A 27,756-nucleotide genomic window follows, 5' to 3' on the forward strand; every position below is an offset into this window, starting at 1 on the left:
GAATCAAAGAACCACTTGAGTTGGTTTTTATTTGGTTCCTAAAGCGCGTCAGGGCGAGCAGACCGTTACCTGAAAGCCATCCAACAAGGCAAAGTTAAATAAGTAAATTGAGCTGGGAAATGGCTTCAATTGCTCCACGTGACACGTATAACATCTAATACAGGTTGGATGAAGATTAAGATTGCATACTGAACAAGATCTCTAAAAAACAAACATTTTCAAGGCAACATTTCTCTCTGCACCAGAGTTGGCTCCAGAAGCCGCCGTCTTAGGAGCTCTTCTTCTCCTCAAAGATGATGTTTGCTGTGGCTCTCTTGGCTGTGCGCACACACACACACACACACACACACACACACACACACACACACACACACACACACACACACACACACACACACACACACACACACACACACACACACACACTTTGTTATCTAGAGTCAGATAGCTACCAACAGCCTGACCTTCTACTTTTTTTCTGTTTGATGCTAAGCTACTGTTTAGAGAAATTCAACACTCCCTGCAAATGTTTCACATTAGAAGCCGCACAGAAAAGGGAGGAAGGCTTTTAATGTATAGTGTGGTCTAGACCTACTCTATCTAAAGTGTCTCGAGATAACTCTCGTTATGATTTGATACTATAAATAAAATTTAATTAATGTGAAATATGAAATTTTGACATAGGTCAACCGGAAGAAAAAGCCAGTTGTGTGTCGGCAGAGCGCCACCTACTGTACCGGAGGTAGAGTTACTTCTGTTATTCTTCCCGTTCTCCCCCGCTCATGTACAGTGGGGGAAATAAGTATTTGACCCCTTGCTGATTTTGCAGGTTTGCCCACTTACAAAGAATGCAAAAATCTACAATTTTAATCATATGTACATTCTAACAGTGAAAGACAGAATCCCAAAGAAAATTCCAGAAAATCACATCATATGAATTTATTAAAATTGATAACCATCTGATGAGGAAAAACAAGTATTTGACCCCCTGGACAAACAGCATGTTAATATTTTGTAGAAAAGCCATTATTGGCCAGCACAGATGTCAAACGGTTTTTATAGTTGGTGACAAGGTTTGTGCACATTTCGGCAGGGATGTTGGCCCACTCCTCCCTGCAGACAGCCTCCAAATCATTCAGGTTCCGAGGTTGTCGCCTGGCAACTCGAATTTTAAGCTCCCTCCAAAGATTTTCAATCGATTCAGGTCTGGAGACTGGCTAGGCCACTCCAGAACCTTGATGTGCTTCTTCTTCAGCCACTCTTTTGTTGCTTTGGCGGTGTGCTTAGGGTCGTTGTCGTGCTGAAACACCCATCCTCGACCCATCTTCAGCTCTCTCACTGAGGGAAGGAGATGTCGGTCCAGAATTCCACGATACATGGCCCCATCCATCCTCCCCTCAATACGATGGAGTTGTCCCGTCCCCTTGGCTGAAAAAGCACCCCAAAGCATGATGTTGCCACCACCATGCTTGACGGTGGGGATGGTGTTCTTTGGGTTGTACTCGGTGTTCTTTACCCTCCAAACTCGACGAGTTGAGGCCAAAAAGTTCTATTTTGGTCTCATCTGACCACATCACCTTCTTCCAGGCCTCTTCTGAGTCGTCCAGGTGGTGAATGGCGAACTTCATGCGGGCCTGTACATGTTTCTTCTTGAGCAGGGGGACCTTGCGTGCGCTGCAGGATTTCAATCCATGACGGGCGTAGTGTGTTACCAACCGTTTCTTTTTGTAACTGTGGTCCCAGCTGCCTTCAGTTGATTCATCAGTTCCCCCCTTGTGGTTTTGGGATGATTCCTCACCGTTCGCATGATCAGGGACACCCCACGAGGCAAGATCTTGTGTGGAGGCCCAGACCGAGGGAGGTTGGCGGTGGTGTGGTGCTTCTTCCATTTCCTGATAACTGCACCGACAGTTGATCTTTTCTCTCAAGTTGCTTTCCGATTCTCTTGTAGCCCATCCCAGCCTTGTGCAGATCAACAATCTTGTCCCTGATGTCCGTAGAAAGCTCTTTGGTCTTGCCCATGGTGGTGATGTTGGATGCTGGTTGTTTGGGTGTTGACAGGTGTCTTTTATACAGGTAACGAGGTGAGGCAGGTGTATTTGATGTAGATAATTGGTTCGGATTGGGGCTGTGTCTTAAAGAAAGACTAACTGGCTTGTAGGAGCCAGAATACTTGCTGTTTGTCCAGGGGGTCAAATACTTGTTTTTCCTCATCAGATGGTTATCAATTTTAATAAATTCATATGATGTGATTTTCTGGAATTTTCTTTGGGATTCTGTCTTTCACTGTTAGAATGTACATATGATTAAAATTGTAGATTTTTGCATTCTTTGTAAGTGGGCAAACCTGCAAAATCAGCAAGGGGTCAAATACTTATTTCCCCCACTGTATATGGGGAGAACTGGCAGAACCAGGTTATTCAAATACCCCAGTTACTGCTGTGCATGTTAACCTTCTCTTAATACATCCATGATGTAAACACACTGAAGGTTTCAGTCTGTCAGCCAAAAACTGGGTTCTGAGATTTGCACAAAGAGCAAAAATGTACAGTAAGTCACAAAGTGAGTTATTATACATTCTTGTTTCTCTTACTATTCTACTGTTAATGATATATTTTCATATACAGTTGTTTGACTTTTTTGTGACCCTTTTTTGTTGCCCTTTTACTTAAAACTCCAGTATTTACAGTAAACACTACACAATGTGTCGCTTCACACACCCTCATCTTTGAACTTGTCAGCAGCTTCTGACGCCTTGTCCTTCAGGTTCTTCACCACGTCGTCAATCTTGGCTTCGTTCTTGAGGAAAAATGGTCGAACGATCCGGTTATAAATCATGACTGATCCGTTGGCGGAAGTCGGAGCCATGCACCACACCAAGAAAGCGCCCTGGGAAAGAAGACGAGAGTCTCTCATCAAAACGGGACATCACAGTTACATTACAGGTCAAACTATTTTAGATTTTATTGAGATTCTGATTAGCAAAAGGCTGAGTGAATTTAAGTTGGGCTGTTATTGTGAAAGGTCACAACGGTATATATATATATATATATATATATATATATATATATATATATATATATATATATATATATATATATATATATATACACACACACACACATACATACACACACATTATACATACACACACATTTTCGAAATCTCTCTCAGACAGACACACACACACAGACACATGAAGCAGTGCTCAATATGGCCAGAGTCCATTGTTGGACACCAGCCACACACAGCTGCGCCCCCCAGCCATACACATTTTTATTTATTTTTGGTCCGCGGCTGAGGTCAAACGTAACATACCTAAACAATTAAATTTTTTTTCAACCTGGACCCTATTTCCCGGTTTTTATGTCTAAGTGACTGATGGGAACAACATTGGTCCAGCAGGGGAATGCTGCACACTCAACTCCATGTAGCAGTAGTTTTATGAATACATTTTTCAGCACAACACATTGACTGAAACACAGAAAATACACCGGCGGGATTACCTTTCCCATGTAGTAGAATGGGAACCAGGAAAGGAAGATATCAGCGAAAAACTCTGCCACACTGAAGAGTCCGTACACCACCCAGTATGTCAGCCATTTGGTATCATCGTCTTTGGTGGCACTCTCAATGGCCTTAATCCTGCAAAGAGAGAGGAGCAACATGGAAGAGATGGTTGGATATATAAAAGTCAACATTAACCACACTCTTGAAAATGTCGGCCAGCATGTGGTTGTCCACAGGGTGCCCTTTTTTGAAAAAAGCAGAAGGGGGGGGGGATGTTTTTTGATCATGCACAAAAACAAAAAAAAACATGCACAAATGAAATCCCCCTTCCAGTACCATGGACATAGAGCCACTCGACCAGCCATGCCAAAACACTTATTTATGAACTTCAATATCCAACGGAAAATAATCTCAGAATGAAATAACATGTCAACATAAAACAGCGTGTTCAAGCCGGAGAGCAGAGTTCACTTCACGGCGAAAAAAGCTACTTTCACTAGGGCTGAACGATTTTTGAAAATAATCTAATTGCGATTTTTTTCAAAAATATTGCGATTCAATATGCGATTATTTTTTAAGCTCTTTGTCTTCTGTATTATTCAACAAAGACAAACAATAAATCATTGTATAGTATGAACACCACAAGATTAGATAAATTAAACCAACTGTTCTTTCCTGGAGGCCAGGCCTGGATGTGATGATGAAATTAGGTGATGCATGAATTTATATGAATGACATCTTTTATTTAACTACTTCAATCACAGTAGTATATTGAGCACTGACCAAGCCTGGTGGAAACATTCATATGAAAGTCAGAAACAAATCACACAAACTAAAGTGCAGATTGCAGAAATATAAAAACAAATGTGGCTTTACCACACTTGGTAGTATTTAGATTATTTAATTATTATTTACATAAACATATGCAAACATGTGGATTGCACTTTTTAAACACTGTCTTTGAACTTTACTAGACAGTTAAATAATAAAATATATACATCAGTGTATTTTCTTTTACAGCGCACAGAAAGGAGCTACCTCCAGCCCCTCCCTCCCCTCATGAAGTTGCGTGCTGTGTGCATGACAGCGTCAATGTTGCACTTGCTCAGAGCATAGACCGTATATAATGGACCAATAGACCCTGTGTCTCTGGACGGAGACCAGTGAAGGCTATTAGAAGCACTTTTCCGGTGATCTCTTGCTTTACTGAGCAGTAGGGGTGGGCGATATGGACAAAAAAATATCCCAATATTTTTTCAGATTTTGATGATAACGATAATTAGACGATATCCTTTAAAAATGTGTTTCTAAAAGTCTGAGTTACTTAATCACTGATGATAATAATGGGCACAATGTTGAATGAAAACAGTTCTTATTTATTTTCTTTAAAATTTAAGTATTCAAGTAAAAACAATTCAAAGACAAAATACTACTATACTAATTGAACTAGTATAGGAACATTGAACTCTGAGTACACATTCAGTTGTACACCTCTGCTGTAATGTAAGTTGTGCAGCATACAAGCAAGATGAAATCATAACAATAAACAAAGGGCTCTGTTCTGTAACATATTGCACACAACCATGTTCTTATTGGAAGCAGTCCTGGAGCTGGGACAGGGCCGGGTCAGACTAGGTTCTGATAGTCCTTCTACTTGGCTGTATAGTCCTTCTGACCGAGACTTATGCTGGGATCAGGAGTTGGATGTGACCTGACTGGCCCAGGTGAGGGAGAGGAGCAGTTCTGGGTTATTTCTTGATGTTAGAGTATACATGGTACCGTGACCAACAAGACGAACAGAAACTTGTGACCACCATTTTTGAATTAGATAAACGCGATGGACGTGATTAAACAACAGCAGTGGTCAGAAACAAGCTGCTTTCTTGCACTATAAAAGGCGAGCCACGCGAACACGTTTGATCCACCGAGTTTGGATGCTGATGTAGGTCTACAATAACCTGACTCCGCCAGATGGATTGCTTCGCATTTGCTCAGCATATCCATCTGGGAACTTTCCATTGGAGAACTTTTGGAAAGGGGCGAAAATACTGGTTAGCTGATTGGATAAACCATCTGTCTATCACCTATGTTGGTGATACCAACCAATCAGATCAACGAAGCGTATGAAAATACAACCACAAGCAGGCAAAGCATAGCTCTTTAGCTCAGAATGCAAGCAACATGTCGGTAAAGGAGATTTGCCGTTTGTGTAACAAGAATTCAGGAATAAAAAGGCCCCATTTCAGGTTCCCGGTCCATATTCCAAAAGAATGATCCAAAAGAAAAAAGCATTAGTGAGCAGCTAACAGAATTAGGGTTACCACTGTCTGAAAATACTGGTTAGCTGATTGGATAAACCATCTGTCTATCACCACCTAAACCTGCCTGAAAACCAACGCCGATTGGCTAACCGGAGCTAACCGCTAACTGGAGCTAACCACTAATCTCATCATTACAAGTTTTAAACTACAACTCAAGAGTTGTTTGAATGACAGAAATCTGCTCAAGGTACGGCATAGCGTTAGCGTGCCAAGTTGATGCTTTCTCTGCGGAGTGCAGACTGATTTGCTCTTGTGAGTCATGTGACCAAATCGCAGCCTTTGCGATTAGGAAATCACGTTTAAACATATTGCGATATTATTGCAAATGCAATTAATCGTTCAGCCCTAACTTTCACCCAGGAAACGCTCATTCGTTCCTCAGGAGTGTTTTATTCCAAACCACCATCTTTTTTCCTAAACTTAACTGTCATGGCCGCATGACACTCACTTTTTCTGGCTAAACTCCACTACCACGGCCCCTGAAAGCACCGTTTGTTATTCTGATGTGTGAAAAGACTAACTAACTAACTAAATGACACCGTTGGTGAGAAATGGGAAGCAAAACACAATCTCTGCTGTCAAAGTCACACCCTTACAAAACAGAGCTAGTACTTACCGACGAGCCCAACCCAACATCATGCAACGCAATGAGCCAATGCTGCCGCTTTTCTGCTCAGGACACTTCTTCTCTGCAGTGTTTACAGGACAACTGCCCTTCGCAGACATCCAAAGAATCAATATTTTCAGAAACGAAAGCTCTTTCAAATTTTTCATCTGTAGCAAGGACTACAGATGTCTTTTTTGACAGAACAGAAATCCTGTCCGAGTTAGTTTAGTCTGTCTGCCTCATACAGATTTTAAATACCGCGGTGTCATACATTTGTACAGAAGTGTTTGTGTATTTGTGATTTTATTATGTGTTATTATCACAGATTTTTCCACATGATGATATCTATGCCTGTACATCCTGGCTTTTGTTTAGTTTCACGTTTTATTTTGTAGGTTCATTTCCCTTGTGTCATGTCTTGTTTCACTTCCTGCCTTGTGTGTTTTCCCTTTGGGATTGGCATGTCCCGCCCTGATGGGTTTCACCTGTTCATCAGCCCTCCTGCCACCGGTCTGCTAGGGTTGTGCCGATGAACGAGCCGTTAGCGTGGAACACTGTCACACTTTCCTTTCTCCCCTCATTGGACTAAGTTGGACACTGCTGTGCATCAATAAGTAAGTCTGATGTCCTGTAGGTACGGGACCATGTTATGCAGGATTTATGAGTTAGCAATAGTAGGCTAATTAACGAGGGTGCCATTTTATGTGTGAGCATCTGTTCATGGGCGCTGTAAGAGTTATGTTTCTATTTATTGAATGCGTTATTCAGTGCAAATATAACAGAGAATGTAGTTTAATCTCAGTAATGATGGTATATTAGGTTATTACTGTCGCTCTGTTGAAGGCAAACGTTCCACTGTACTGTCGTCACAGATCACGGACATCTGATTGAGTCTGGACTTTACGGCGTCATGAAAGTAGGTCAAATTGTAATTACTGCCCCTACCAGCAGGCGGCAGCATAGCCATGTAATACTGTCAATTTACAGAGGGCATTGCAATGTATGTCTGATAGAACTAGTAGAAGAAAATATTTATGTAAAGAGATATAGTAAAATAAATGTAATTTGTCTGCTGTCAGTTCGTCGTCACTTGGTGTCAAGAAGCTCTGCCTGTTTCTTAGTGTCCCTGGTTAATATATGATTGAAACTCCCTGCTGCCATCCTTGACTCTTCCATTTCGCTGGGGTCCTAACCTGCAATTCTGTAAACTGTGACAATCTCCTGGTTTAAACTGAACCTCAGCATGGTTTTAACTTCCTCTAATGTCAACTGTAAATTGCAGTATGTCAGCATCTCACAGGTTTGAGTACCAGATGGAGCGAGCTGTCTGTCTTAAGGCTGATTGATGGTTCCACGCAGAGCTTTTCCCGTAGCCGACGTAAGTGGCCTGAGGTGTGTGTGTGTGTGTGTGATTAGCTTAAGAGCAAGTAGTGACTCTAGAGTCCTAGTGAGAGAAACAAAGCGTCTCCCCTGTTCTTTCTGATTACGGTGAGAAATCTGGAGCGGGCAGATGCAACGCCACCAAGCCACAGCCGAGCGACGTGTGGTCACATTTTGCGAGAGGTGCACGTCAGGCTAGGGTCCATGTCTCCACGTACCTACGGCGTCGATTTACCGCAGGACCATAAATTGGGCTTACCGGGCTGCCACCGTTTTTTTAGACAGACTCTCAGAAACATCTACACAAACTATGATATGACTTTCATAACAGCTGCGCATTCAGCTGTTTATTGAACCCTGCCTGCTTTAAAGTCTCACTGCTGTGGTCAAACAGAGACACAAACTAAACTAGAGCAGCTTCCAGCCTCGGCCCACTCCCTCTCTACTCTTCTACTGTGAACAAGAACCGGAGTCACTGCACTGGCAAGTGATCTATCATCCACACCTGTGCCTCTGCATCTGTATGTAGGTCTGTTCAAAGACAGAAGCCACTCTCTTTACTGTGGATACACAATATTGCGTGCATGCTTAACAGTACACAGCAACCAAACACTGGTTACCCTCATCTGACTAAGAACAGTCAGCTGAAACCATCAACATCCTGTCTGAGTCCTGTTTGGTATCCATGGTAATTAGGGGTTAGGACCGGATTTAAGAAAGAAGCCATACCAGGTGAATAGTTCTTAAGTTGATGTTCCTATCCTAACCAAAGATAGGAAAAGTGTATTAAACAACTTCCCAGAATCTTTAACTCTCCGAACTTTAAGATAACTGTTGAGCGGTCTTAAAAAAATGTTCTGCTAAGTTTGTGTCTCTCGCGCCCACGTTGGTGGATGCGGTGGAGAAAGGCTGCAACATCCGCTCAGCGTCCGGACAGCTGCGGATTTGAACTGGTCAGGTGGGAGTGCAAGCGGTTGCATTGCGGGACACAAAAATGCATACACGCATACACGTGACCAGTGTACCAGTCCACAGCTGTCCACAGACGCGCAGAAAGTATGTCCAAACCTGGGACCAACAAGCGGTCAGCTGACTGTTGTAGGGCTGCAACAACAAATCGATAAAATTTGATTACTAAAAAAGTTGGCAACGAATTTAATTATCGATTTGTTGTGTCGCGCAACTATTATGCCACCCAGTCACGGAGATAAAAAAAAAATTGAGTTGAGCGCGGAGCGGAGCAGCGCAGATCTGAGGAAAAGAAAAAAGAGCAGAGCGGGGGTAGAGGAAATACGGAGAGAGACCGGAGAGACCCGTAACGTTGTTCTGAAACACTCGGCGGAGGCAGAGAAATCAGTACGACCCAAGTCATCCAAGGTGTGGGAGCATTTCACACTAAATCAATCAAAAACGTGTTAATTGCAAGATAAGCAAAAGCGACACGGCATGGCATGGCACGGGCGCACCACGGTGATGAGTCAGCACCTAAACGTAAACATGTTGGAGTCCTTGATGAGGAGGAAGGGAGTTCAACAGCAGGGTAAAGTCACTACACTATCCTACTTCTGTTCCGGTCTGGAGGGAGGAACGTACCGTCCCTCCAGGAGCTCTTCTGGTGCTGCTGTTTACTCGTTATCCAGCTGACTAGCATGACAAGCTAGCGTTAGCTCGGTAATAACAGTAATAAAGCAGGGGGGGTATAGTTTACAAGACTAAAGACACGGTTTTATTCACTCGCCTTTTTTGGCCCATAGATTTTTCAATCTGTTGTCATGTATATATTATGTGCTTTGTCCCATATCAGTTATTGTTGACAAATATATTAGTGTGTGGCGTATAAATGAACTTAACTTGCACTTACTACAATGATGGTAATAATTTAATGAATAAGTGTGTGTGTGTGTGTCTGTCTGTATCTGCTATATGGGTTACTTACCTTTACACAACTATTAACTAAAACAACAAGTATGTATGTATTGAGTTGATGTTAATTAATGCTTTTTTGTTTTTTTATCCGATTCATCGATTAATCGAAAAAATAATCGACAGATTAATCGATTATTAAAATAATCGTTAGTTGCAGCCCTAGACTGTTGGTTAACAGATGGTCGGTCAACAAGGGTCGGCTATCGTTAAGAAATAAAAACCTAAATTGGCATCCCTAGTTTCAATCTATGCTTCAATGGCAAAAACAGTTACAACTGAAAAGTTGTTTAGCTCGGCGAGATGTTAATAGTAGCATGAGTTGCTAGGTAACGTTTACTGTAAATTGATAACCGATGTTGGATCGAGTATTTAGGATTTTCTAACCTGAGATAAGATAGGATTCCTAAAGTTAGCGAGGATTTATTTCGGTCATACCAAACTGGGAAAAATCCTAACTTATACTCTTCTTGTCTTAACTCAAGACTTAAGAAGTTTCTGTAATACATTATGTCCCCAGCAAACTGTTCGCATCTGCAGTAGCACATTTAACAGCCAAAGCACATTGCATTACACTGCTGGCCTAAGAAATAGATTTTCCTCATAGAGGGATTCATTAATAAAGAGCTTCTTTCTTCAAATAAGGCAGTGCAAAGACAAGTTGGTTTGTTCCTGACAGTAACTTCCCTTATCTGATCATGATGAGATGATTGAATGAGGAAATCATGTGATGAATCATCCGATCATGATTTGGTTATGCGATTATGGTGTCATGCTGTATAATGTCATATTAATAAATGACTGAAGTAAATTTACCGGTAACGATGAGGATTTAAAAAGCTCTCGAACCAGTTGACACATTTAGGGCAGCATCAAATGTTCATTATCACTGCAGTACCAATTTCAGTGACAGGCTGTGCTGAACTAAACATTCTTGGGATGTTTTGAAAGGTAAATAAAAGGTGTACTACAAGGGACCGCGGGTGACTCAGCGTTAACTATGACCTTGATAGTTACTGAATAAAAACTAAAGAGACGTGGGTGAAGTAAGAGCTCCAGGACAGCTTCTTCTGTAACGTGGTCCACTTTAATGTCCATTACACAAGCTAACGCTGACCACATTACCCATAAGGTCTATCTCCAGGTTGTAACACAGGCTTCCTGTTATGTGTCTCCAAGCTCAATCTTGACATGACATCAGTATGACATCATCAGGGTTATTTTCTCAGAATTTACCAAGCTTCCCGGAGCTACAGAAGACATTATAGCACTGAGTTGTACCCATGAAAACGGAGCATAAAGTGTGTAATTGCCCTTTAACTCCCTGCAGCCATCTGAAGGCACAACCAGTCCTCCAAACCATACAACCATATCGGTCGTTTGTGCCTCCTCTCTAATACAACAACAACGAGGAGCCACCTCTCAAAATCTGAGGAAAATCTTTTAAACTGACCTTTGTCGATCTGAAATGAAGACAGATTCAGCAACTACGCAGCCTATTTCTCACTTAAACTGTTTTCAGAAACACGTTCCGATTAACTATTTTCGTAAAATAAGGGATCGTATTCCGAACGAGCCACCATTATGCCCGGTTTTGAAATTCGGGAGCAGCCAGCCCCACGTGACATGTTTGTCCAATCGGGTGCAGCCATCGCAGATGCAGGAGGGCGGAGCCTGTTTTCTTTGCTCGTCAGTGGTCAGTGAAGAGAAACTGGTGGCGAGCAATGCTTGGAAGCGGGGCGATCCCATCCAGGGGCCTGTTTCACAAAACCAAGATAAGGGATTAAGCCGGGATTTCCCAGTTATCCTGGATGAATTAAGCCTTGATTCGGTTTCATGAAAGCGGAGGCACATAAATCACCATGGAGATTTAGTCTCTACAGCTAGCCTGTTCCTGACCAGGCTAACAGCCAAGATTTATTTAATCCTGGAGCCTTTTCTGATCACCCAGCAGTGGTTTTACCCTGTTCTTATCAGCCTGGATTAAAATACAACAGGTGCATATTGCTGTTTATTTAAGTACTGATATTATTTAAAGTTGTGACCATTATTTTTTTTTAAATAATTATTCATGTGACAGTCATTGTTACTGTTATATTGCTGTATGAATGCTGTTCACATATTGTTGTTAGAAGTTTGATGAATATATTATGGCAGTTGTTGAGATAATTAGAAAAGGCTGATAACATTTCAAATGTGTTTTAAATGAAGTCTGTTACTAAGGGCAATACATACAATGATGTACATTTCTATAGTTGACCAATGCCCTTGAATTATTTTAGTTGATTAATTTTGTTTTAAATTCTTTAACAATAAGGATCATGTTTGTTCCTCTTCCATGTACATTGTATTTGGCATTCTTAGCACACAATTTGTGTTGTCCAGTAAACTGGGACAATAATTTGGGAGGATTGTACAATTTTAAGAACATATTGTAATTGTACAATCCTCCCAAATTATAGTCTTAGTTCACTGGACCAGTAACTATATAATGATGTAGGCTACTGTACATTCATGGAACAACAGGGAGAGGACACCTCAATGGTTTTTGACCTTATATTTTGCCTGGGGGGAACTAACTGATGAATATACTCTGTTCCATTCATGTTTATAGTGTGCATGGAATTTATCACTTAATTATCTTTATAGTTTCTAGATTTTAGAGTCCAATTTCTTCAGTGTCTTTGTTTTCTATGTCAATATATATGAGGGAGCAAGGCATATAATATGTAGAGAAGGAAACTCGTCCTCTATAAAAAAATAAAACAAACGCAAAAAAAAGTGTGGCAGATAATAGCGGACAGACTGAATGAAAGTCTAAAAATAAACATTTATGAACTACTGCTCTTAAATGAAACCATTCAATGATTCACTGTCATTTGCAAAAACGAACAGTTGTACACTTTGCATTAAAAGCGAGCAGTGGAAGTTAATATGACTTAGGACATTTATATTGTATCCCGTGAGAAAGACAGAGAGAGGAACAGAGTGAAAGAGATATTTACGCTTCATATTCTAGCGTTATAGAAAATGGATCTTCATGGTAAATTTCCTGAGTAATGTTATCTTCTGATTACTTTTAAGGCAAATAGTACAACTGGTAATTTGGGCAAATGATTAGTAGCCTAATCATTGAATGGTAGGATTATGACGGTTTCCATTCAGAGCAGAGGTCAGTTAATGTTTATATTTAGGCTGCTTACGCATTCAGTCGGTCCGTGATCGTCTGCTACACTTTCTCTCGCTGTTTCGTTACAGCGGCCGTGTTTCTTTTCTTTTTATACAAATACTGTGTTTCACGTCGTCATACTTCCACAAGAAGCTGCTGCTCACTCTGTATAAAGTAGCCTATCTACAATGCGTGTTCTCCATTTTGGCATCAGGAAATCTGTGATCGACCTCGCGGTCTTTTGAGGAAATCCGTGGACGCGCATCTATCTGAATTAGTTCAGCCTGGCTCGACCTAGTCTCTCCTCCTCAGCTCCTAGTCTCTCCTCCTCAGCTCCTAGTCTCTCCTCCTCAGCTCCTAGTCTCTCCTCCTCAGCTCCTAGTCTCTCCTCCTCAGCTCCTAGTCTCTCCTCCTCAGCCTGGCTTGGCCTTCGTGAAACGCACCAAGCCAGGATGCACAGATTAGACTAGGTCAAGCCTCGCTTTATCAATTATCCTGGATTTATATATTCTGCTTTTGTGAAACAGGCCCCAGGAAAACGTGTATATGGACACGTACTATAAGAAGGCGCCGCTAGAACTGGAACAATTCCAAATGTTGCTGTACATTAATTGTCTCAGAAATAATTGCGATTAACAATTTAATTGTCTCTTTCAGTCAAATTTACAGTCTGAATTTCCCTGTTGCGGGATTAATAAAGAATATTGAATCTAAAGGCAGCAGGACAGTGACGTGTAACAGTGGAAGCAGACGAGCAGAACATGTATTATTGCTTCAGACGCATTATACTCTTGTCCCATCACCGTAAATATTAATTATGTATGAGACTCAATGCTATGATGGAAATAACTAGTATGCCAGCTGTAGACATGTACAGATATCCTCTGTCAATAAGCTCCAATCACTGTAAATTATAAATGCAACATTTCCGTTGACAATGACCAATAATTTATCTTCAAGCATTTCTTTCTTAAAATCATCTTTTCCTCTCTGTTACCCAATGTAACACTGTTTTGGTCTGTCTTATTTATAATAATTTGTTCATTATAACAGAAAAACTAATGCAAACAGGTACCTTATATTTGTCATTAATTTAATTATTATTAGAGTATTTAAATCTATTTTGAGTAAGTGTAAGATAATAATAAAAAGGTTGTCATTTTGCTAAAATAAGTCCCTAAATTCCTTACAAAGGTTGTTCTTCTTAACACGGCTATTTAAAACACCAAGTGTGCTGTTTCAACAGAGCCCATATTAATAGTTACAAGTATACAACATACAGAGTTACAGAGACACACGCTGGTTTCCTGTTCTCTAGTTCCTGTTGGTTATGGTTAACCTTCCCTCTTGTCAAACACACAGCGGCATTGTTAAAATAATGGTCAAAACATAATCATTAAGCAGTATTTAGTTTTTTGCTTGAAGTTTGTTTCTAATAGCAGTCTTTTTATCATGCATTTCTATTCTCCCTTAGGCTTGTGTGTTGCTGTATAAAAGCACCTCTCTGTTTCAGTCACAGGCTCCCACAGTGTTTAAGTACAGCACACTGCCAGCTTTAATAGTCCAACTACCAGAACTGACAAATGGCTCCAGTGTCCGCAAGATCCTCTCAACACTCCCGTCTGTTGCCTTCAAAACTCAGCGTACCGGCCCCAGAGGGAAATGTTAGGCTGGGTGCCACAAGTTATATATCAGTCAGGAAAAGATGTTGGAGCATGTGAACAGTGAAGAAATACTAAGGTCTCTAGTTTCACAGCAATATGGTTACTATGGTCGCCACCTTCAATATGAAAAAATAAGGGACACCTTGCCAGCAGCCCTATGCACAAATCAAGAGACACTTAGGCTACATTTACATTTCTGGTTGTTTTTTTTTTAGTTTTGAGTTAAAAGTGATCTCCGTGCACCAAGTGTTTTTATCTCCAGTAGAAGAACTAATCTCTGTTTAAACTAAAACGCCCAAACCTCATATCTCATCAACATTCTGGTATACTGGACATAAACAGGAGGCAGCGTGGAGACTATGCCCACTGCTGGTAGTTGCCATGGTAACATTAGTAGCTTAGTATCAGAACGAGACGTGGTGACCGATAAGACCCAATCTGGAGGAGAAACGTTGGCGTCGGTGTCGGTGTTGTCAAAGGTCTCCGTTCGCGGCCGTTGAGACTGCAACACAACCCCGCAGATTCCAAACCAAAACGGGTCAGAAGGGTTTCCTAATGTCTCCGCTTTAGGGGCTCGGAAACACCAGAGCAGGGGGAATGAGAGGGGGACACGCCAGAGCAGGGGGAATGAGAGGGGGAAACACCAGAGCAGGGGGAAACAGAGGGGACAGAGAGCAGGGGGAATGAGAGGGGGACACGCCAGAGCAGGGGGAATGAGAGGGGAAACACCAGAGCAGGGGAATGAGAGGGGACACGCCAGAGCAGGGGGAATGAGAGGGGGACACGCCAGAGCAGGGGGAATGAGAGGGGGACACGCCAGAGCAGGGGGAATGAGAGGGGGACACGCCAGAGCAGGGGGAATGAGAGGGGGGAAACACCAGAGCAGGGGGAATGAGAGGGGGACACGCCAGAGCAGGGGGAATGAGAGGGGGAAACACCAGAGCAGGGGGAATGAGAGGGGGACACGCCAGAGCAGGGGGAATGAGAGGGGGACACGCCAGAGCAGGGGAATGAGATGGGGACACGCCAGAGCAGGGGGAATGAGAGGGGGAAACACCAGAGCAGGGGGAATGAGAGGGGAAACACCAGAGCAGGGGGGAATGAGAGGGGACACGCCAGAGCAGGGGGAATGAGAGGGGGACACGCCAGAGCAGGGGGGAATGAGAGGGGAAACACCAGAGCAGGGGGAATGAGAGGGGGAAACACCAGAGCAGGGGGAATGAGAGGGGGACACGCCAGAGCAGGGGGAATGAGAGGGGGACACGCCAGAGCAGGGGGAATGAGAGGGGGACACGCCAGAGCAGGGGGAATGAGAGGGGGAAACACCAGAGCAGGGGGAATGAGAGGGGGAAACATAGCAGAAGATATTCATTTTTAAACCAAAACGTAGCAGTGTAGATGTAGTCTTAATTTCCTGAATAATGGTAATTGTTTTAGGGACAGGGCATTTTGTCATTACAACCCAATATCAATCAGAGGATACAGTAAGAGATGATAAGAAAAGATGACAAAAAACTCTGCTTGCTTCACATGTTACTAAGTAAGTTCGTTCGAGATGAGCCAGGCCTGCACAGAATCGATCACCGGCGATCGGCGTCCAATGCATGCTGGGTAGATCTGTGTCCGACTTGATCCAGACTTGCTCTGACATCTGATGCACATGTGGGCAACGACAACTCATGAGGCGGCCGCAGGTTTTAGAGCCAGGCGCCGCAGTTGCTCTCCAGCCACTGCAAGACCCAGGGCATGCTGGGAAACACCTGGCTCTCAGCTGATCTAACAGCTGATTGGTTCACAATCGACTCAACATGATGAGGTTTTATATAAACTTGTATTGATTTTGAATTGGAGGGATTTTAACTGCCATTTGTCTGATTTAAAGGCTTATTCTGTACAGACCACATGTTGTGTGGCTGATGGCTACATTTAGAAGTCAGAGAGACTAAATCTGATCAGATTACAGATCATCTACAGTCTGTTGTTTATTAACATCAGCAACAGATCGCATGTAGAGCATTTTGACAGCTACTTTGTCATAATAAAAACAACTGGAGACTATGTACAAGCTGATATATGGGTCTGATAACATTTTATTAAATCGGAATCAGAACTAACAGGATGTGAGTGTTTCTTTGACTTCCTGTTCACACTGCAGGTTGCTGGAAACAACTGCCGCCGCCTGCTCTCTTCCACTTTACAGGCGAAGCGACGCTCATCTCCAACGAACCTATTATCTGGGAACCTTGCACACAACTGCCCAGCAGGGTTGGTCTTACTCTGGAGTCTTTAGTGATGAAACATCAACGGGCAGGGCTGTATTCAATACACATACTCAGGTTCAAACTTGTTCACAATCTGAGCCTTCAAAGCCTCTGAACACCCACACGTGTTTTCAGTTCTTCTGGCTGATTAAACTCTGAACAGGTTGAAGGTGGGCTAGAGCTTGGATGGAAATGTATAAGGTCACAAATCATCTACCAATAAGAATGGCAAAAGTGTCATTTGTCCCACCCTAACAGGTGCAACAAAGCAAACAAGCAACTCTGGACGATGTCAATCAATCAGTCTAACCACACCCACACAGTCCTGATAGGTCCAATCAGTCACATTAACTCAAAACACCTGTGTGAGTGTCCAGGGCCTTTAATGCCAAAATGCTTGTACTACTAAGGGAGACAAGGCTATGGCTAAATCAAGTCTGGAACTTGAAAACCCACTGACAAACCTGTGGGTTGTAATAATGTCATATGCACTGTATTTTAGAGCATGCTTATGTAGGCCTGCAAAATATAGGGCAAGGGAATGTCAGCGATTGAAGGTCCAAAAGAAGCTGTAAAATGTATGACGCAGTTGAAGGCATAGAGGCTGTTTTTTCTTCTATAGGAGAGAACTTGTGCGTGGTGGGAAAGGCTGTTTACTAATCGCCGCTCATCACTTTCTAGCCACTTCTAGAATGGAGAACAGGTGAAAGGACTGAACTGGACAGCATTCACGCCAAAAATGTTAAGTATACCTCATTTGTTGTTAGAGCTGGGACAATATGCTTTTTGTCCCAATTTGATTCTTCCACAACACATGAGCGCTGATTGGATTTGTATTGTGATTTTCATGTATTGTGATTCTAGAAGTTTTGGGATTCGATAGCATTGATTATCTGGATTTTCTTTTCCTTCTTTAACAAAAACAAAAGTTGAATAAAACACTTCTAGAGACAATATATCATGAGACATTTCTAAGAACATTTTCCAGACAAGAAATGGGGGAGAGAGGTGGGATGACATGCAGCAAAGGGAATTGGGTCAGACTCAAACCCGGGCCGCTGGCAAGGACTGAGCCTACATGGGGCGCACGCTCTACCAGATGAGCTAATGGCCGCCCCGACTCTTTATTTCTTTTTTATTTGATGCTTGGGAAATACAGTCTTTGTTACACTCATACCAACAGAGCGCTGAATGAGTCGTCAATGAGTCAGCATTTTTGCACTTCCAGTTCCCTTGTCTCAAAGCCCATGAGTTTTTGGTCACATGGCTGAAAGGTCTGTGGTTAACACAAGTTTAGGAGAGTTTACCACTTTGTTCTACGACATGAATCGTGTCAGTACCAACTCATGAATTTTAAAGGTTGTACGTGTCTAAGAAAAGGCGGCTGCTAGCAAGGGGCTAAATGAAACTACAAACGCCATCACGCCCAACACGTGAAATCAGCTGGAAGCTAGAGGTGTCGGCATGGGCGGAGATTTAAGGGTGGATGCAAAGGGCTATGTCGTCGTTCGTCCACCCCCCCTCCCCTCCCCCCAATATTTAGAAGAGGTAGATTTGTCCCCCTCAAAAGATATGATTGTCTTGGATTGGAGATTATGTCCACATTGTCACTTTTTTGGATGACTTTTATTGTTATGTACATATACACATGTACGAGATTAAATGCAACTCCTTTTCCAGTGCCAACGTGTACGTAACAGAAATTTAACATGGAATAAAATAAGTAGTGCAAAAAAAGGGGGGGGGGGTAAGGTACACAGTTATGTGTATATACATATATAAACAAAAAGATAAATATGGTTTTATATACAGTGTGATATGCAGTGTGGATTAATGCTATTGCACAGTATACAGATATTGCACAGTAATGAAATTGCACAGTATTATCAATATTATCAAAAGTATTAAATATTGCACAGTAGGTGGGTAGAAGAAAGTCCGGGGGTTGGGGGGTAAGACTGTGAAGTCGGTGCATGTGTGAGCCAATGTTTTTGTGCCTTTTTTTTTTCTCCAGCATTTCTGAAGTTTTTTTTCCCCCCCAACGTTTTCAGAAGTGTACTAACTGAGCAGCTTTGTATGAGAGAATTTTATAAAGGCCTAACAGAAAATATTCCGTATTTTAACTGTAGGTACACATATACTTTTCGTTTTTTACTTCCCAGGCAAAGTCCAGGTAAGGAGCTGCCAGAACCTTTTCTGTTATTCTACGGATTTATTTCTTAGTGTTGTCTGATGCTGAAACTTTTCTGTGGGACGATCCCCAGAGCCCCCGGTTATAATATGCTTGCTCTTTTCTTACTCTTATTTGTGTGTGTGTGTGTGTGCGCGGCCCCTCCTTGACAGAAGTGCTAATAATAAGCCACTTACGATATGTATGCTGGGTAAAGGAAGCCGATGAGGTTACACAGCAGGGAGGCTCCGTAACCGATGACCAGGTACACTGCGATGATGACGATGACAGCTGCAACAAATCACACCAGAGGTTTATCAAATTTTTTTTTCCACCCCACAAATATTTACTACAGCCTACTGCACAGTTCAAATAAATAACTTCTACTATTACTTATGAAGAGCTACTACTGACCAAATCAAGAACAATGTTTAAATTCTCTAGTTAGCTTATGACGAAAGGTAAATGAAGCCGACTCGTTCCTCTGTGGTGCGTTTGTTCTCTCGCCGTTTCCTCGATTTTTCCCTCCCCGCCTCTGTCCACACTCACCCAGAGCGATGTACGTCCTGCTTACTCCGGTTCTCGCCTCGACTTTTGCCAGCCCATCTGTCATGAGATTCTTTTCATGGAGGAACTTATTAAATCTGTCTTTGAGCCCCTGCGCCATGGCTGCTCTTCCTTCTTTAGCGAGGCTGCTTACGAAATGAGTTGAGTCAAACTGCGACAAGGCTGCTGCTGCCTGCAACCCAATGGACAATACAGGACCGGATGGACAATACAGCCTCCAACTGCACACTTTCAAAATAAAAGCACGAGGTCTATTTAATTCTGTGAATTTGACTGATAACTTAATCAATTAAAACCATAGACTGTATAATATGAATGTACAGAGCATGTGTGCCATCACCCATTGGTTTGTGGAGATCTGCTATGAGTCGTTACGGCGTAGCCATCCTGGTTGCGGATGTGACGATTTTAGACGAGAGAGACGTTACTTTTACACACTGGCAATCACATCATAGCCACGCCCTAAAACACCTCCTGCTTAATCACCGATTTTAAAATCAACAAGACCATAATTCAAAAAATGAACATCATTCTGTGTTGCAGAACACTTAAAACTAGCGATTGAGACCATAAACTCAATATGAAAATTTTACTGAGGTAATAAATCAAGTGAGAAGTGGGTCACTTTCTCATAGACTGCTACAGAAACCAAACTCCTTTTGCAACCGCACGTGTTGCACCCTGGTTGGAATTCAGATAGAATGCAGGTTTAAGGTGTCTCCCCCTGCTGGAATTCAGATCGAATGCAGGTTTAAAGGGGTGATAGAATGACTATATAGGGTATTTCACACTGTTCCTTAAGGTCTCCTAATAGGGTATGTAACATTGGTTGGGCTGAAAACTGCCTGAATGCTATTTTATTAGGCCCTTAACTACCCTGTGAATATGGCCCTATTTGTAACAAGAGCTTTTCTTCCAAATATGGTATGCTCATGAATATTTAGATGAGCTGCGCACTGATTAGTTTGAGCAAACCACATAGAAACACATTGGAGACGAGACAGCAGGTCTCATATTTCAGACACTGCAAAGTTATACATTGTCTACTATTTCGTTATTAAATTCACTTCTGAGACTTTATGCGATAAAATCAACTATGTAAAGCTCAAATGGGCCATTTTACGAAAACGTATGGCTAATTGCAAATTTGGTAAGACGTGTCGGACTTTAGGAGTTCCACTAGGAGTTCCACACAGTCTGACGAGAAAGCGGCAACCTCCATACCCAGTGTTTCTCGGTTACTTACTACCAGAGCTCCGGCTGCCAATTGCCGGCATAACTAGAGTATATTTATAGTTAGAATTTCGTCACGCCACTTATATTACAGCTACCCCAAGGTCATATAAAGTTAACAATGGTGTCCTATTTCAATTTAATGCATTTTTGGGAACATTAGGGGTTTTGTTAGCTGCTAGTGTCCCATCAATCCTATGTGTACAGATCGCAGCTAGTTACACTTTCGGCATAACTAGAGTATATTTACAGTTTGAATTTCATCACACCACTTATATAACAGCTCCCTAAGGTCTTAACAAAGCTAACAATTGTGTCTGATTTCAATTTAATGCATTTTTGTGAATTTTAGGGGTCTCCTTAGGAGGAGCTGCTAGCTAGGCTATGTGTCCCATTTAACCCTATGGGAAAAGATCGTTGCTACACTTTCGGCATAACTATCGTATATATACAGTTTGAATGAAGCTCCCTAAGGTGTTAACAAAGCTAACATTTTTGTTTTGGGGCGTTACAAAGATAGAAGGTAGAGCCAAATAAGGAGGAACGTCAACTTTTAGCTTTGTTCAAATTCGCCCGTTTTCAGAGGCAGTTTTAAATTGTGAGATTTGCAGAGGAAAGAGGTGTCAATGGGATTTTTAGGTTCTATGTATGTCCTATTTACCCACCCAACTGTCGTTATTCAACTATGACAGGGTAAAATCGGTTTTGCATTCTATCACCCCTTTAAGGAGTCTCCCCCTGCTGGAATTCAGATAGAATCCAGGTTTAAGGCACTTCCACATTTGCAGCACTTTGCCAAACCGGATGCTTTGTCCATTAATATTAACGGTCTATGATTAAAGGGATATTTCACCGTTGGAAAGAATTAGGTCACTTATGTAGTAGAAATTTGAAATTATTTTAGAAATTGGTGGCTCCTAGGCAGAGAAAAGCCAGAAAATGTGTTTTTGGCTCATGTGGATGAAAGACACTAAATCCCAGTATGCACTTGCTTTGCTGCTTTAGCGTCTACTCCCAAGCCACACCTACCGTTTACAGACAGACAGTGAGACAGTCAACTCAACTCAAGTGTGTTTTATTGTCATTTCAACCATATACACGAAACAATGTTTCACCGTGGCTCAAGTGGTTACACAATTAAAATATATAGAAACGACATTATATAAAAACGACATCTGAAACAGGCTACATTTAGTGCACTGCACACACATTATATCCTCCGTAAAGTTCAGCTAACATGTATACTAGCATTAGCGCTTATGGGCTGTAAACCCTGTAAACACAGAGTATAAACACAACCGTAAATTTGCGTGGAATGTAGAATGGTCGGCATTTAACAGTCGCAAACTCCACCAGCAGTTAGCAGTTAGTTGGATACAAGCACCCCATTTCTGCACCAGGCAGTCCGTGTTAACACAGCCCACCTCCACTAGCTAGTCTTAGCCGGCAACAGAGCAGCCGGCCTGGTAGCTGGATAGTCCGGTACACTGTTGTTCAGCCATGTTTCCACAACAACAAAAACACAGCAGTCTCTGAACTCGCATTGGGAGTTTGGTTTAAGTTGGATGTAGTCCAGTTTGTTGTCTAATGAGCGGACACTTGCAAGCAGGATTGATAGAACAGGTGGCCAGCTAGCGTTAGCTTTCCACCGGCACACTCGTTCAACGTTCCCTGCTGATGATGTTCCTTTACCGGCCAGAGGCATCGAGCAACACCGCTGGTCTCCATAGCAGGCGGGTGAAGCTTGCGTAGTGTGTTGAGTATTCCGTCTGTAATAAAGTTTCCTGCATATTCTCTGATCTGTACCAGTGTATCCCAGTGGTACACGTGTGCGGTAGTTTGAATGCATAATTATTGTTCTAAAATTTAGCGAAGATTGAAGATGGCTGATGCTCGTTTTGCTTCGGCAATTCTCAGAGAAAGACAACAGTCCAACCCCCTATGGGCTGGTTGAAAACACGCGGAAGTAGCTCCTACTACTGGCTGTAGTCCATTGCCTCTGGTCAAAAAAATCTACGATGACGCAAAAATCGTAGATATTTTTTCCAGACCCACAATACAGAGATCTCTCGTCTCAGGGGGACATGAGGGAGGGAAGCACGGTCATTCAAAAATACTACCGTGTTTCTACTGATACAAAGCTTAAAGATCCCATGACATGGTGCTCTTTGGATGCTTTTATGTAGGCCTTAGTGATCCCCAAATACTGTATCTGAAGTATCTTTTATATAGACCTTAGTGGTCCCCTAATACTGTATCTGAAGTCTCTTTTATATAGACCTTAGTGGTCCCCTAATACTGTATCTGAAGTCTCTTTTATATAGACCTTAGTGGTCCCCTAATACTGTATCTGAAGTCTCTTTTATATAGACCTTAGTGGTCCCCTAATACTGTATCTGAAGTCTCTTTTATATAGACCTTAATGGTCCCCTAATACTGTATCTGAAGTCTCTTTCCCGAAATTCAGCCTTGGTACAGAATTACAGCCACTAGAGCCAGTCCCACAATGAGCTTTCCTTAGGATGTGCCATTTCTGTGTCTGTAGCTATTGAGGAGGAGAGAGGGGGGGGGCAAGGTGGTGGGTGGGGGTGTGGCCTTGACCAACTGCCACTTTGCTCGTTTGAAAGCCATGATCTCTCTCTCTCTCTCTCTCTCTCTCTCTCTCTCTCTCTCTCTCTCTCTCTCTCTCTCTCTCTGCAGAGAAAGGGGAGGTAACCTTGCTTCTTATGACCTCATAAGGAGAAGATTCCTGATTGGTCTATCTGAGCTTTCATTTTCTCAAAGGCAGAGCAGGATACCCAGGGCTCGGTTTACACCTATCACCATTTCAAGCCACTCTGGGACCATAGGCAGGCTGGGGGAACTCGTACTAATGTTAAAAAACCTCAAAGTGAAATTTTCATGCCTTGGGACCTTTAATGCAAAATGTGTGAAGTATCCCTTTTAAAAGACAATTGCTCACCACGTTATTGGAGCCCCAGGGCATATCTTAAAATTGCTTTCTTGTTCCCACATCCAGCAAGTACTCGGTAAGTTTCATGGAGGGGGGGTGATTGTCCTAAATGACTCTTACAGAGAGAAACTTTTTGGATTTTCCAATTGAAAGCCATGTTGAATCTAAACTAAATGAGGACATTGAATACTCTCCTTTCTTGTGATGAGTTTTGTCCTTTTTTTGTTTCTGTTAATGTATACTGTTTTATGTATAGGCCTACAGATAATGTTTCTACTAAGTTGTCTGTTTTAAAATTATTTTTCCAATATTTTTGCATTTTGGGACTGTATTCTGATTTATTCTATTATTTTTATAAAATTTATTTATTTTAATATAAAATGTATATTCTCTCTTTATACTCTGGCATGGGGTACTTTCCATAAAATCATCTCTCAATGCAAATCAAACCAGCTATTCGTCTAACTGAAATAAAACCATGCCAATCTCTAGGTATGGTGAAGGGTATGTGATGATGTGGGGGGGCTGTTTTAATTCCAAAGGCCAAGGGAACTTTATCAGGATACATAGTATCCTGGATCCATGAAATAACTTGCCTTTAAAAATAAACATGTCTGCCTATGGGAATTTAACATAGGGGTGTACTGACTTATGTTTACTCCAAAAGATTATTTCTTTTTATTCCTCCTTTTAGTCAACTTTAGCATGGGTGTATTCACTTATGCTAAGCACTGTATGTGTAGGCCTAATTCATTGCTCAATTCAAACCGGATCAACAGGACCTCATGAGGTCCACTGGAAGGGTAGGGACTTACCGTGCATTCATGGACATCGGAAAAACGTTTTTCCGAGTGAAAACGTCACCATTCACGTAACGTCCTGTGGGAATCAAAGGTGGGAAACTCGGGCTGGATTTTGATACCAGAGTTCCCCAGTTGGTGACGAGTTGTTGACAACTGACATTTGATGGAGGAGACTTTGGTTCACTGAACATATATTTCATTGATAATAAACCGTTTGTGGACAAATTCCTCTGCCAATAAACATACACAGACATTTTAAAATTATTCATAAATAGGCCTATGTATAAAAAAAAAAAAAAAAACATCTGTGTCTTTTCCCATTCGTTGTCCTGCAGATAACACAAACACACCTGGCGATGTGCTGTTTGGATGCTCACATAAGAAAACAGAGAATCTTATGTTATTGTGGCATCCATGTTTTCACACACCTGGGGTCCGTCCCAGGTAGAAGGTTTAACAAACTCTGAGTCTAACCCTGATGTCTGAGTTGATTTACCCCAAGATGGGAAACTGAGTTTTCGGTTCCAGAACAGCTGATATAAATTGGTTCAATCAACTCTGAGTAGGTTAACTCAGGGTTACGCGCGTGCACAAAAGGCAGTATGAATGGAGCCATGATTCTACGATTCACCATGGTAACAACCACAAACAAACGGGTTGGCGGAAATACTCATGCGCACAAACAAAGAGTTTGAACATGTATTTCGTTTAAAAAAAAAAAAAAAAAAAAAAATCAAGACAGCGGCTGCTGCAGCAAAAGAGAGAATTAGTGTGGGAGAAAATTGCTGCTCGAGTCAATGCGTACACATTCAGTGTATTAATTTCATATTTAATCAGTTAAATATGAAATTAATACATGTGAATGCATTCACCAGTAATATAAGTTAACTTATATTACTGGTGAAAACTGGAATTGTATTACACCTATAATTTCATTTAGGTGCAATCCTGCAGGTGAGTAAGCAGTTGTAAAGAAAACCGCTGTTTGCAAAAAACGTAATGATATAAAAAGAATCTGCTGGGATGTTAAAGCCTGTCCACGATGGTTGAGGTTAGTTATATGAGGAAGGATAAGGTATCTACATATCTAATGGACTGTGATTTAAAAAAAAAAAAAAAAAAAAACACCTCTCAAATCGGTTATGTGGAAATGAAAAATACATCTATAGTCGGGACTCAATACCGACGTAAACTGAATTAATACAGCTTTTTTATCAATGGGATTGTCAACAAAACGACATGACAAGTTTGAGAAAAAAAATATTTTATTTTACCAAAACGTTTTTTATTCATGCATTCATACTGCATTAAAATGCGCCTGATACAGACTGAATGAATGAATTTCTCCTCCCTCTCAGAGGGAGGAGACTGAGAGGTTTCTTGAAGAAACCCTGCTCCCGACTAGGTTAGGTTCACAGACTCAGTTACCATAGTAACTGACTCCGAGGTTAAGTTACCTCTCTTTCTGGAACGGAAAACCCAGAGTTTTCCTCATCTCAGGGTTAACAAACTCAGTTTTCACTAAACCTGCTTTCTGGAACGGGCCTCTGATGCTCTAGGCTACGGGCAACCGTTGGTGGCAGTCATGCAAAAAGTTGTTATGCCAAACGGCAATATCAAAGAAGAACACGCATCCTGACCATAGGCCTGTACTACGAAGCAAGATCAACTTGTCCTGGATTTCTTTCAGTAATCCAGCTTCACCTAACCACCACGGTCCCGCATAACCTGTACTACGACGCTGGTTATCAACTAGTTCAGTCAACTCAGGGTTTCCCAATCCAGCGGCGCACACGTTCACAAAAGAGGTAGTGTTTGCACAACATGACCAATCGCAAACATCTACCAGTGCCGCATGTTATTTCTCCATAAATATGAAGAAAACCGACACGGTTTTACAGGTCTCTATCTCTCTCTCTCAACTGATCCACCTTCGTAGTACAGAAAATCCTGGGTTGAGCCTTAAGTTAACTCGTTAACACCAAATCCTGCTTCGTAGTACAGGCCTCATGTGAACACTGCCAGTCGGAAAAACAACGTAACCAGGGGACGGTGCCTGTTATTCCAAGGTGGCTTGAAAGCAGCATTAGCCTCTTTTGTCATTACTCTCCTGTTACTTCCTGTTTACTAGAAATGTGACCAACTTAACCCAATACTATGACATCCCTCCTTTTCTTGAAAATAAACTTTACGACAAATTATAAATGAGGGGTCTTGGGTCCTCCACCAGAAAATTGTGAGCATCAAAACACATTTCCTGCATTCTGGGGAATTTATATGCAACAGTTTGTGCTTTTCTGCATTAATTTATGTTGCAAATGTCATTATTTCTAATTATTCTCCTGTATTTGTTGTCCATAACTTTCTGCATATTGTAAACATCAAAGTGTTTGGATGTTTTTTTTTTAAAAAAAAAAAAAAAAAAAAAAAAAAAAAAAAAAAGGAACCCTGCGCATCTGAACAACAAATCTATTAGAGAAGGAGACCTTGTTAAAGCCACAAGCTCCTACGTTTAAATCTACATAACATTTGAAATCACATCTTTATCTTTCACAGCCCTGTTGAATTCTTTAATTCCCCCAATGTATCACAAGTAGAAACGGTTAGCTTTCCATCAGGCCCTTTACAGAAGGAGGAAGATAAATATTAAACACCTTTTCTCACAAAAATATTCCCATGAATATTAATGCACATTTACTGTGAAGGTAAGTGGAAGTAAATGTGGTCTCGTACATCTAGAGTAACTGTTTCTAGCTTGATGCAGCTGGTGCATAATAATTAAAAAGAAATGGATATTTTTACCCCTGACCACAGTCTTACAGGAATTACGTTCTCCCACACTGTGTACTCTCACAAAAAACTCTGCCCATCAAATCCTTGAGGTTATGAGTTATTGAGGTTAGGCAACCTTATGGTCAGGTTAGGGATTTTTAGAGCTGCTGAAGAACGACTGCCTACCTTAGAGGAATATCTCCTGACAGGCTAAAATAGGGGCACATATGAGGTCATATGAACACTGAGCCCTCTGCAGCCACACCCTAACTTGCATTGATGACATTGCAAAATACAACTCTGCTGGCATAAATGCAAATATTTAAAAGGAACACGCCAACTTACTGGGACTATAGCTTATTCACCATAACCCCTAGAGTTGGATAAGTCCATACATACCCTTCTCATCTCCGTGCGTGTTGC

At 41.7% G+C, this 27,756-nt stretch overlaps 1 protein-coding gene across 2 annotated transcripts; it reads right to left on the reverse strand.

Annotated features, from left to right (window-relative positions):
* On the reverse strand, positions 1-27,756 carry reep5 (receptor accessory protein 5). Of its 2 annotated transcripts, none has more exons than XM_028602376.1 (6): positions 27,733-27,756; positions 19,555-19,744; positions 19,203-19,296; positions 3,507-3,645; positions 2,721-2,889; positions 1-318 (listed from the first exon to the last, which is right to left on the reverse strand). In XM_028602376.1, the coding sequence occupies exons 1-6, from the start codon at positions 27,739-27,741 to the stop codon at positions 269-271; spliced, it is 651 nt and encodes a 216-aa protein (XP_028458177.1). In that variant the 5' UTR covers positions 27,742-27,756; the 3' UTR covers positions 1-268. The 2 variants fall into 2 exon arrangements, with proteins under 2 accessions (XP_028458177.1, XP_028458178.1); XM_028602377.1 differs by lacking the exon at positions 27,733-27,756 and adding an exon at positions 19,913-19,953.

This window comes from Perca flavescens, chromosome 16 (genome assembly GCF_004354835.1).
Source record: "Perca flavescens isolate YP-PL-M2 chromosome 16, PFLA_1.0, whole genome shotgun sequence".
Lineage (NCBI taxonomy): Eukaryota > Metazoa > Chordata > Actinopteri > Perciformes > Percidae > Perca > Perca flavescens.

What these genes read in the sequence shown, in the direction of transcription:
- reep5 (XM_028602376.1), bottom strand. An exon ending in CATTCTACTACATGGGAAAG is followed by an intron (nt 2,890 to 3,506) that starts GTAATCCCGCCG and finishes CTTCTTTCCCAG; the next exon opens with GGCGCTTTCTTGGTGTGGTG. An exon ending in TGACAAGTTCAAAGATGAGG is followed by an intron (nt 319 to 2,720) that starts GTGTGTGAAGCG and finishes GTGTGCGCACAG; the next exon opens with CCAAGAGAGCCACAGCAAAC.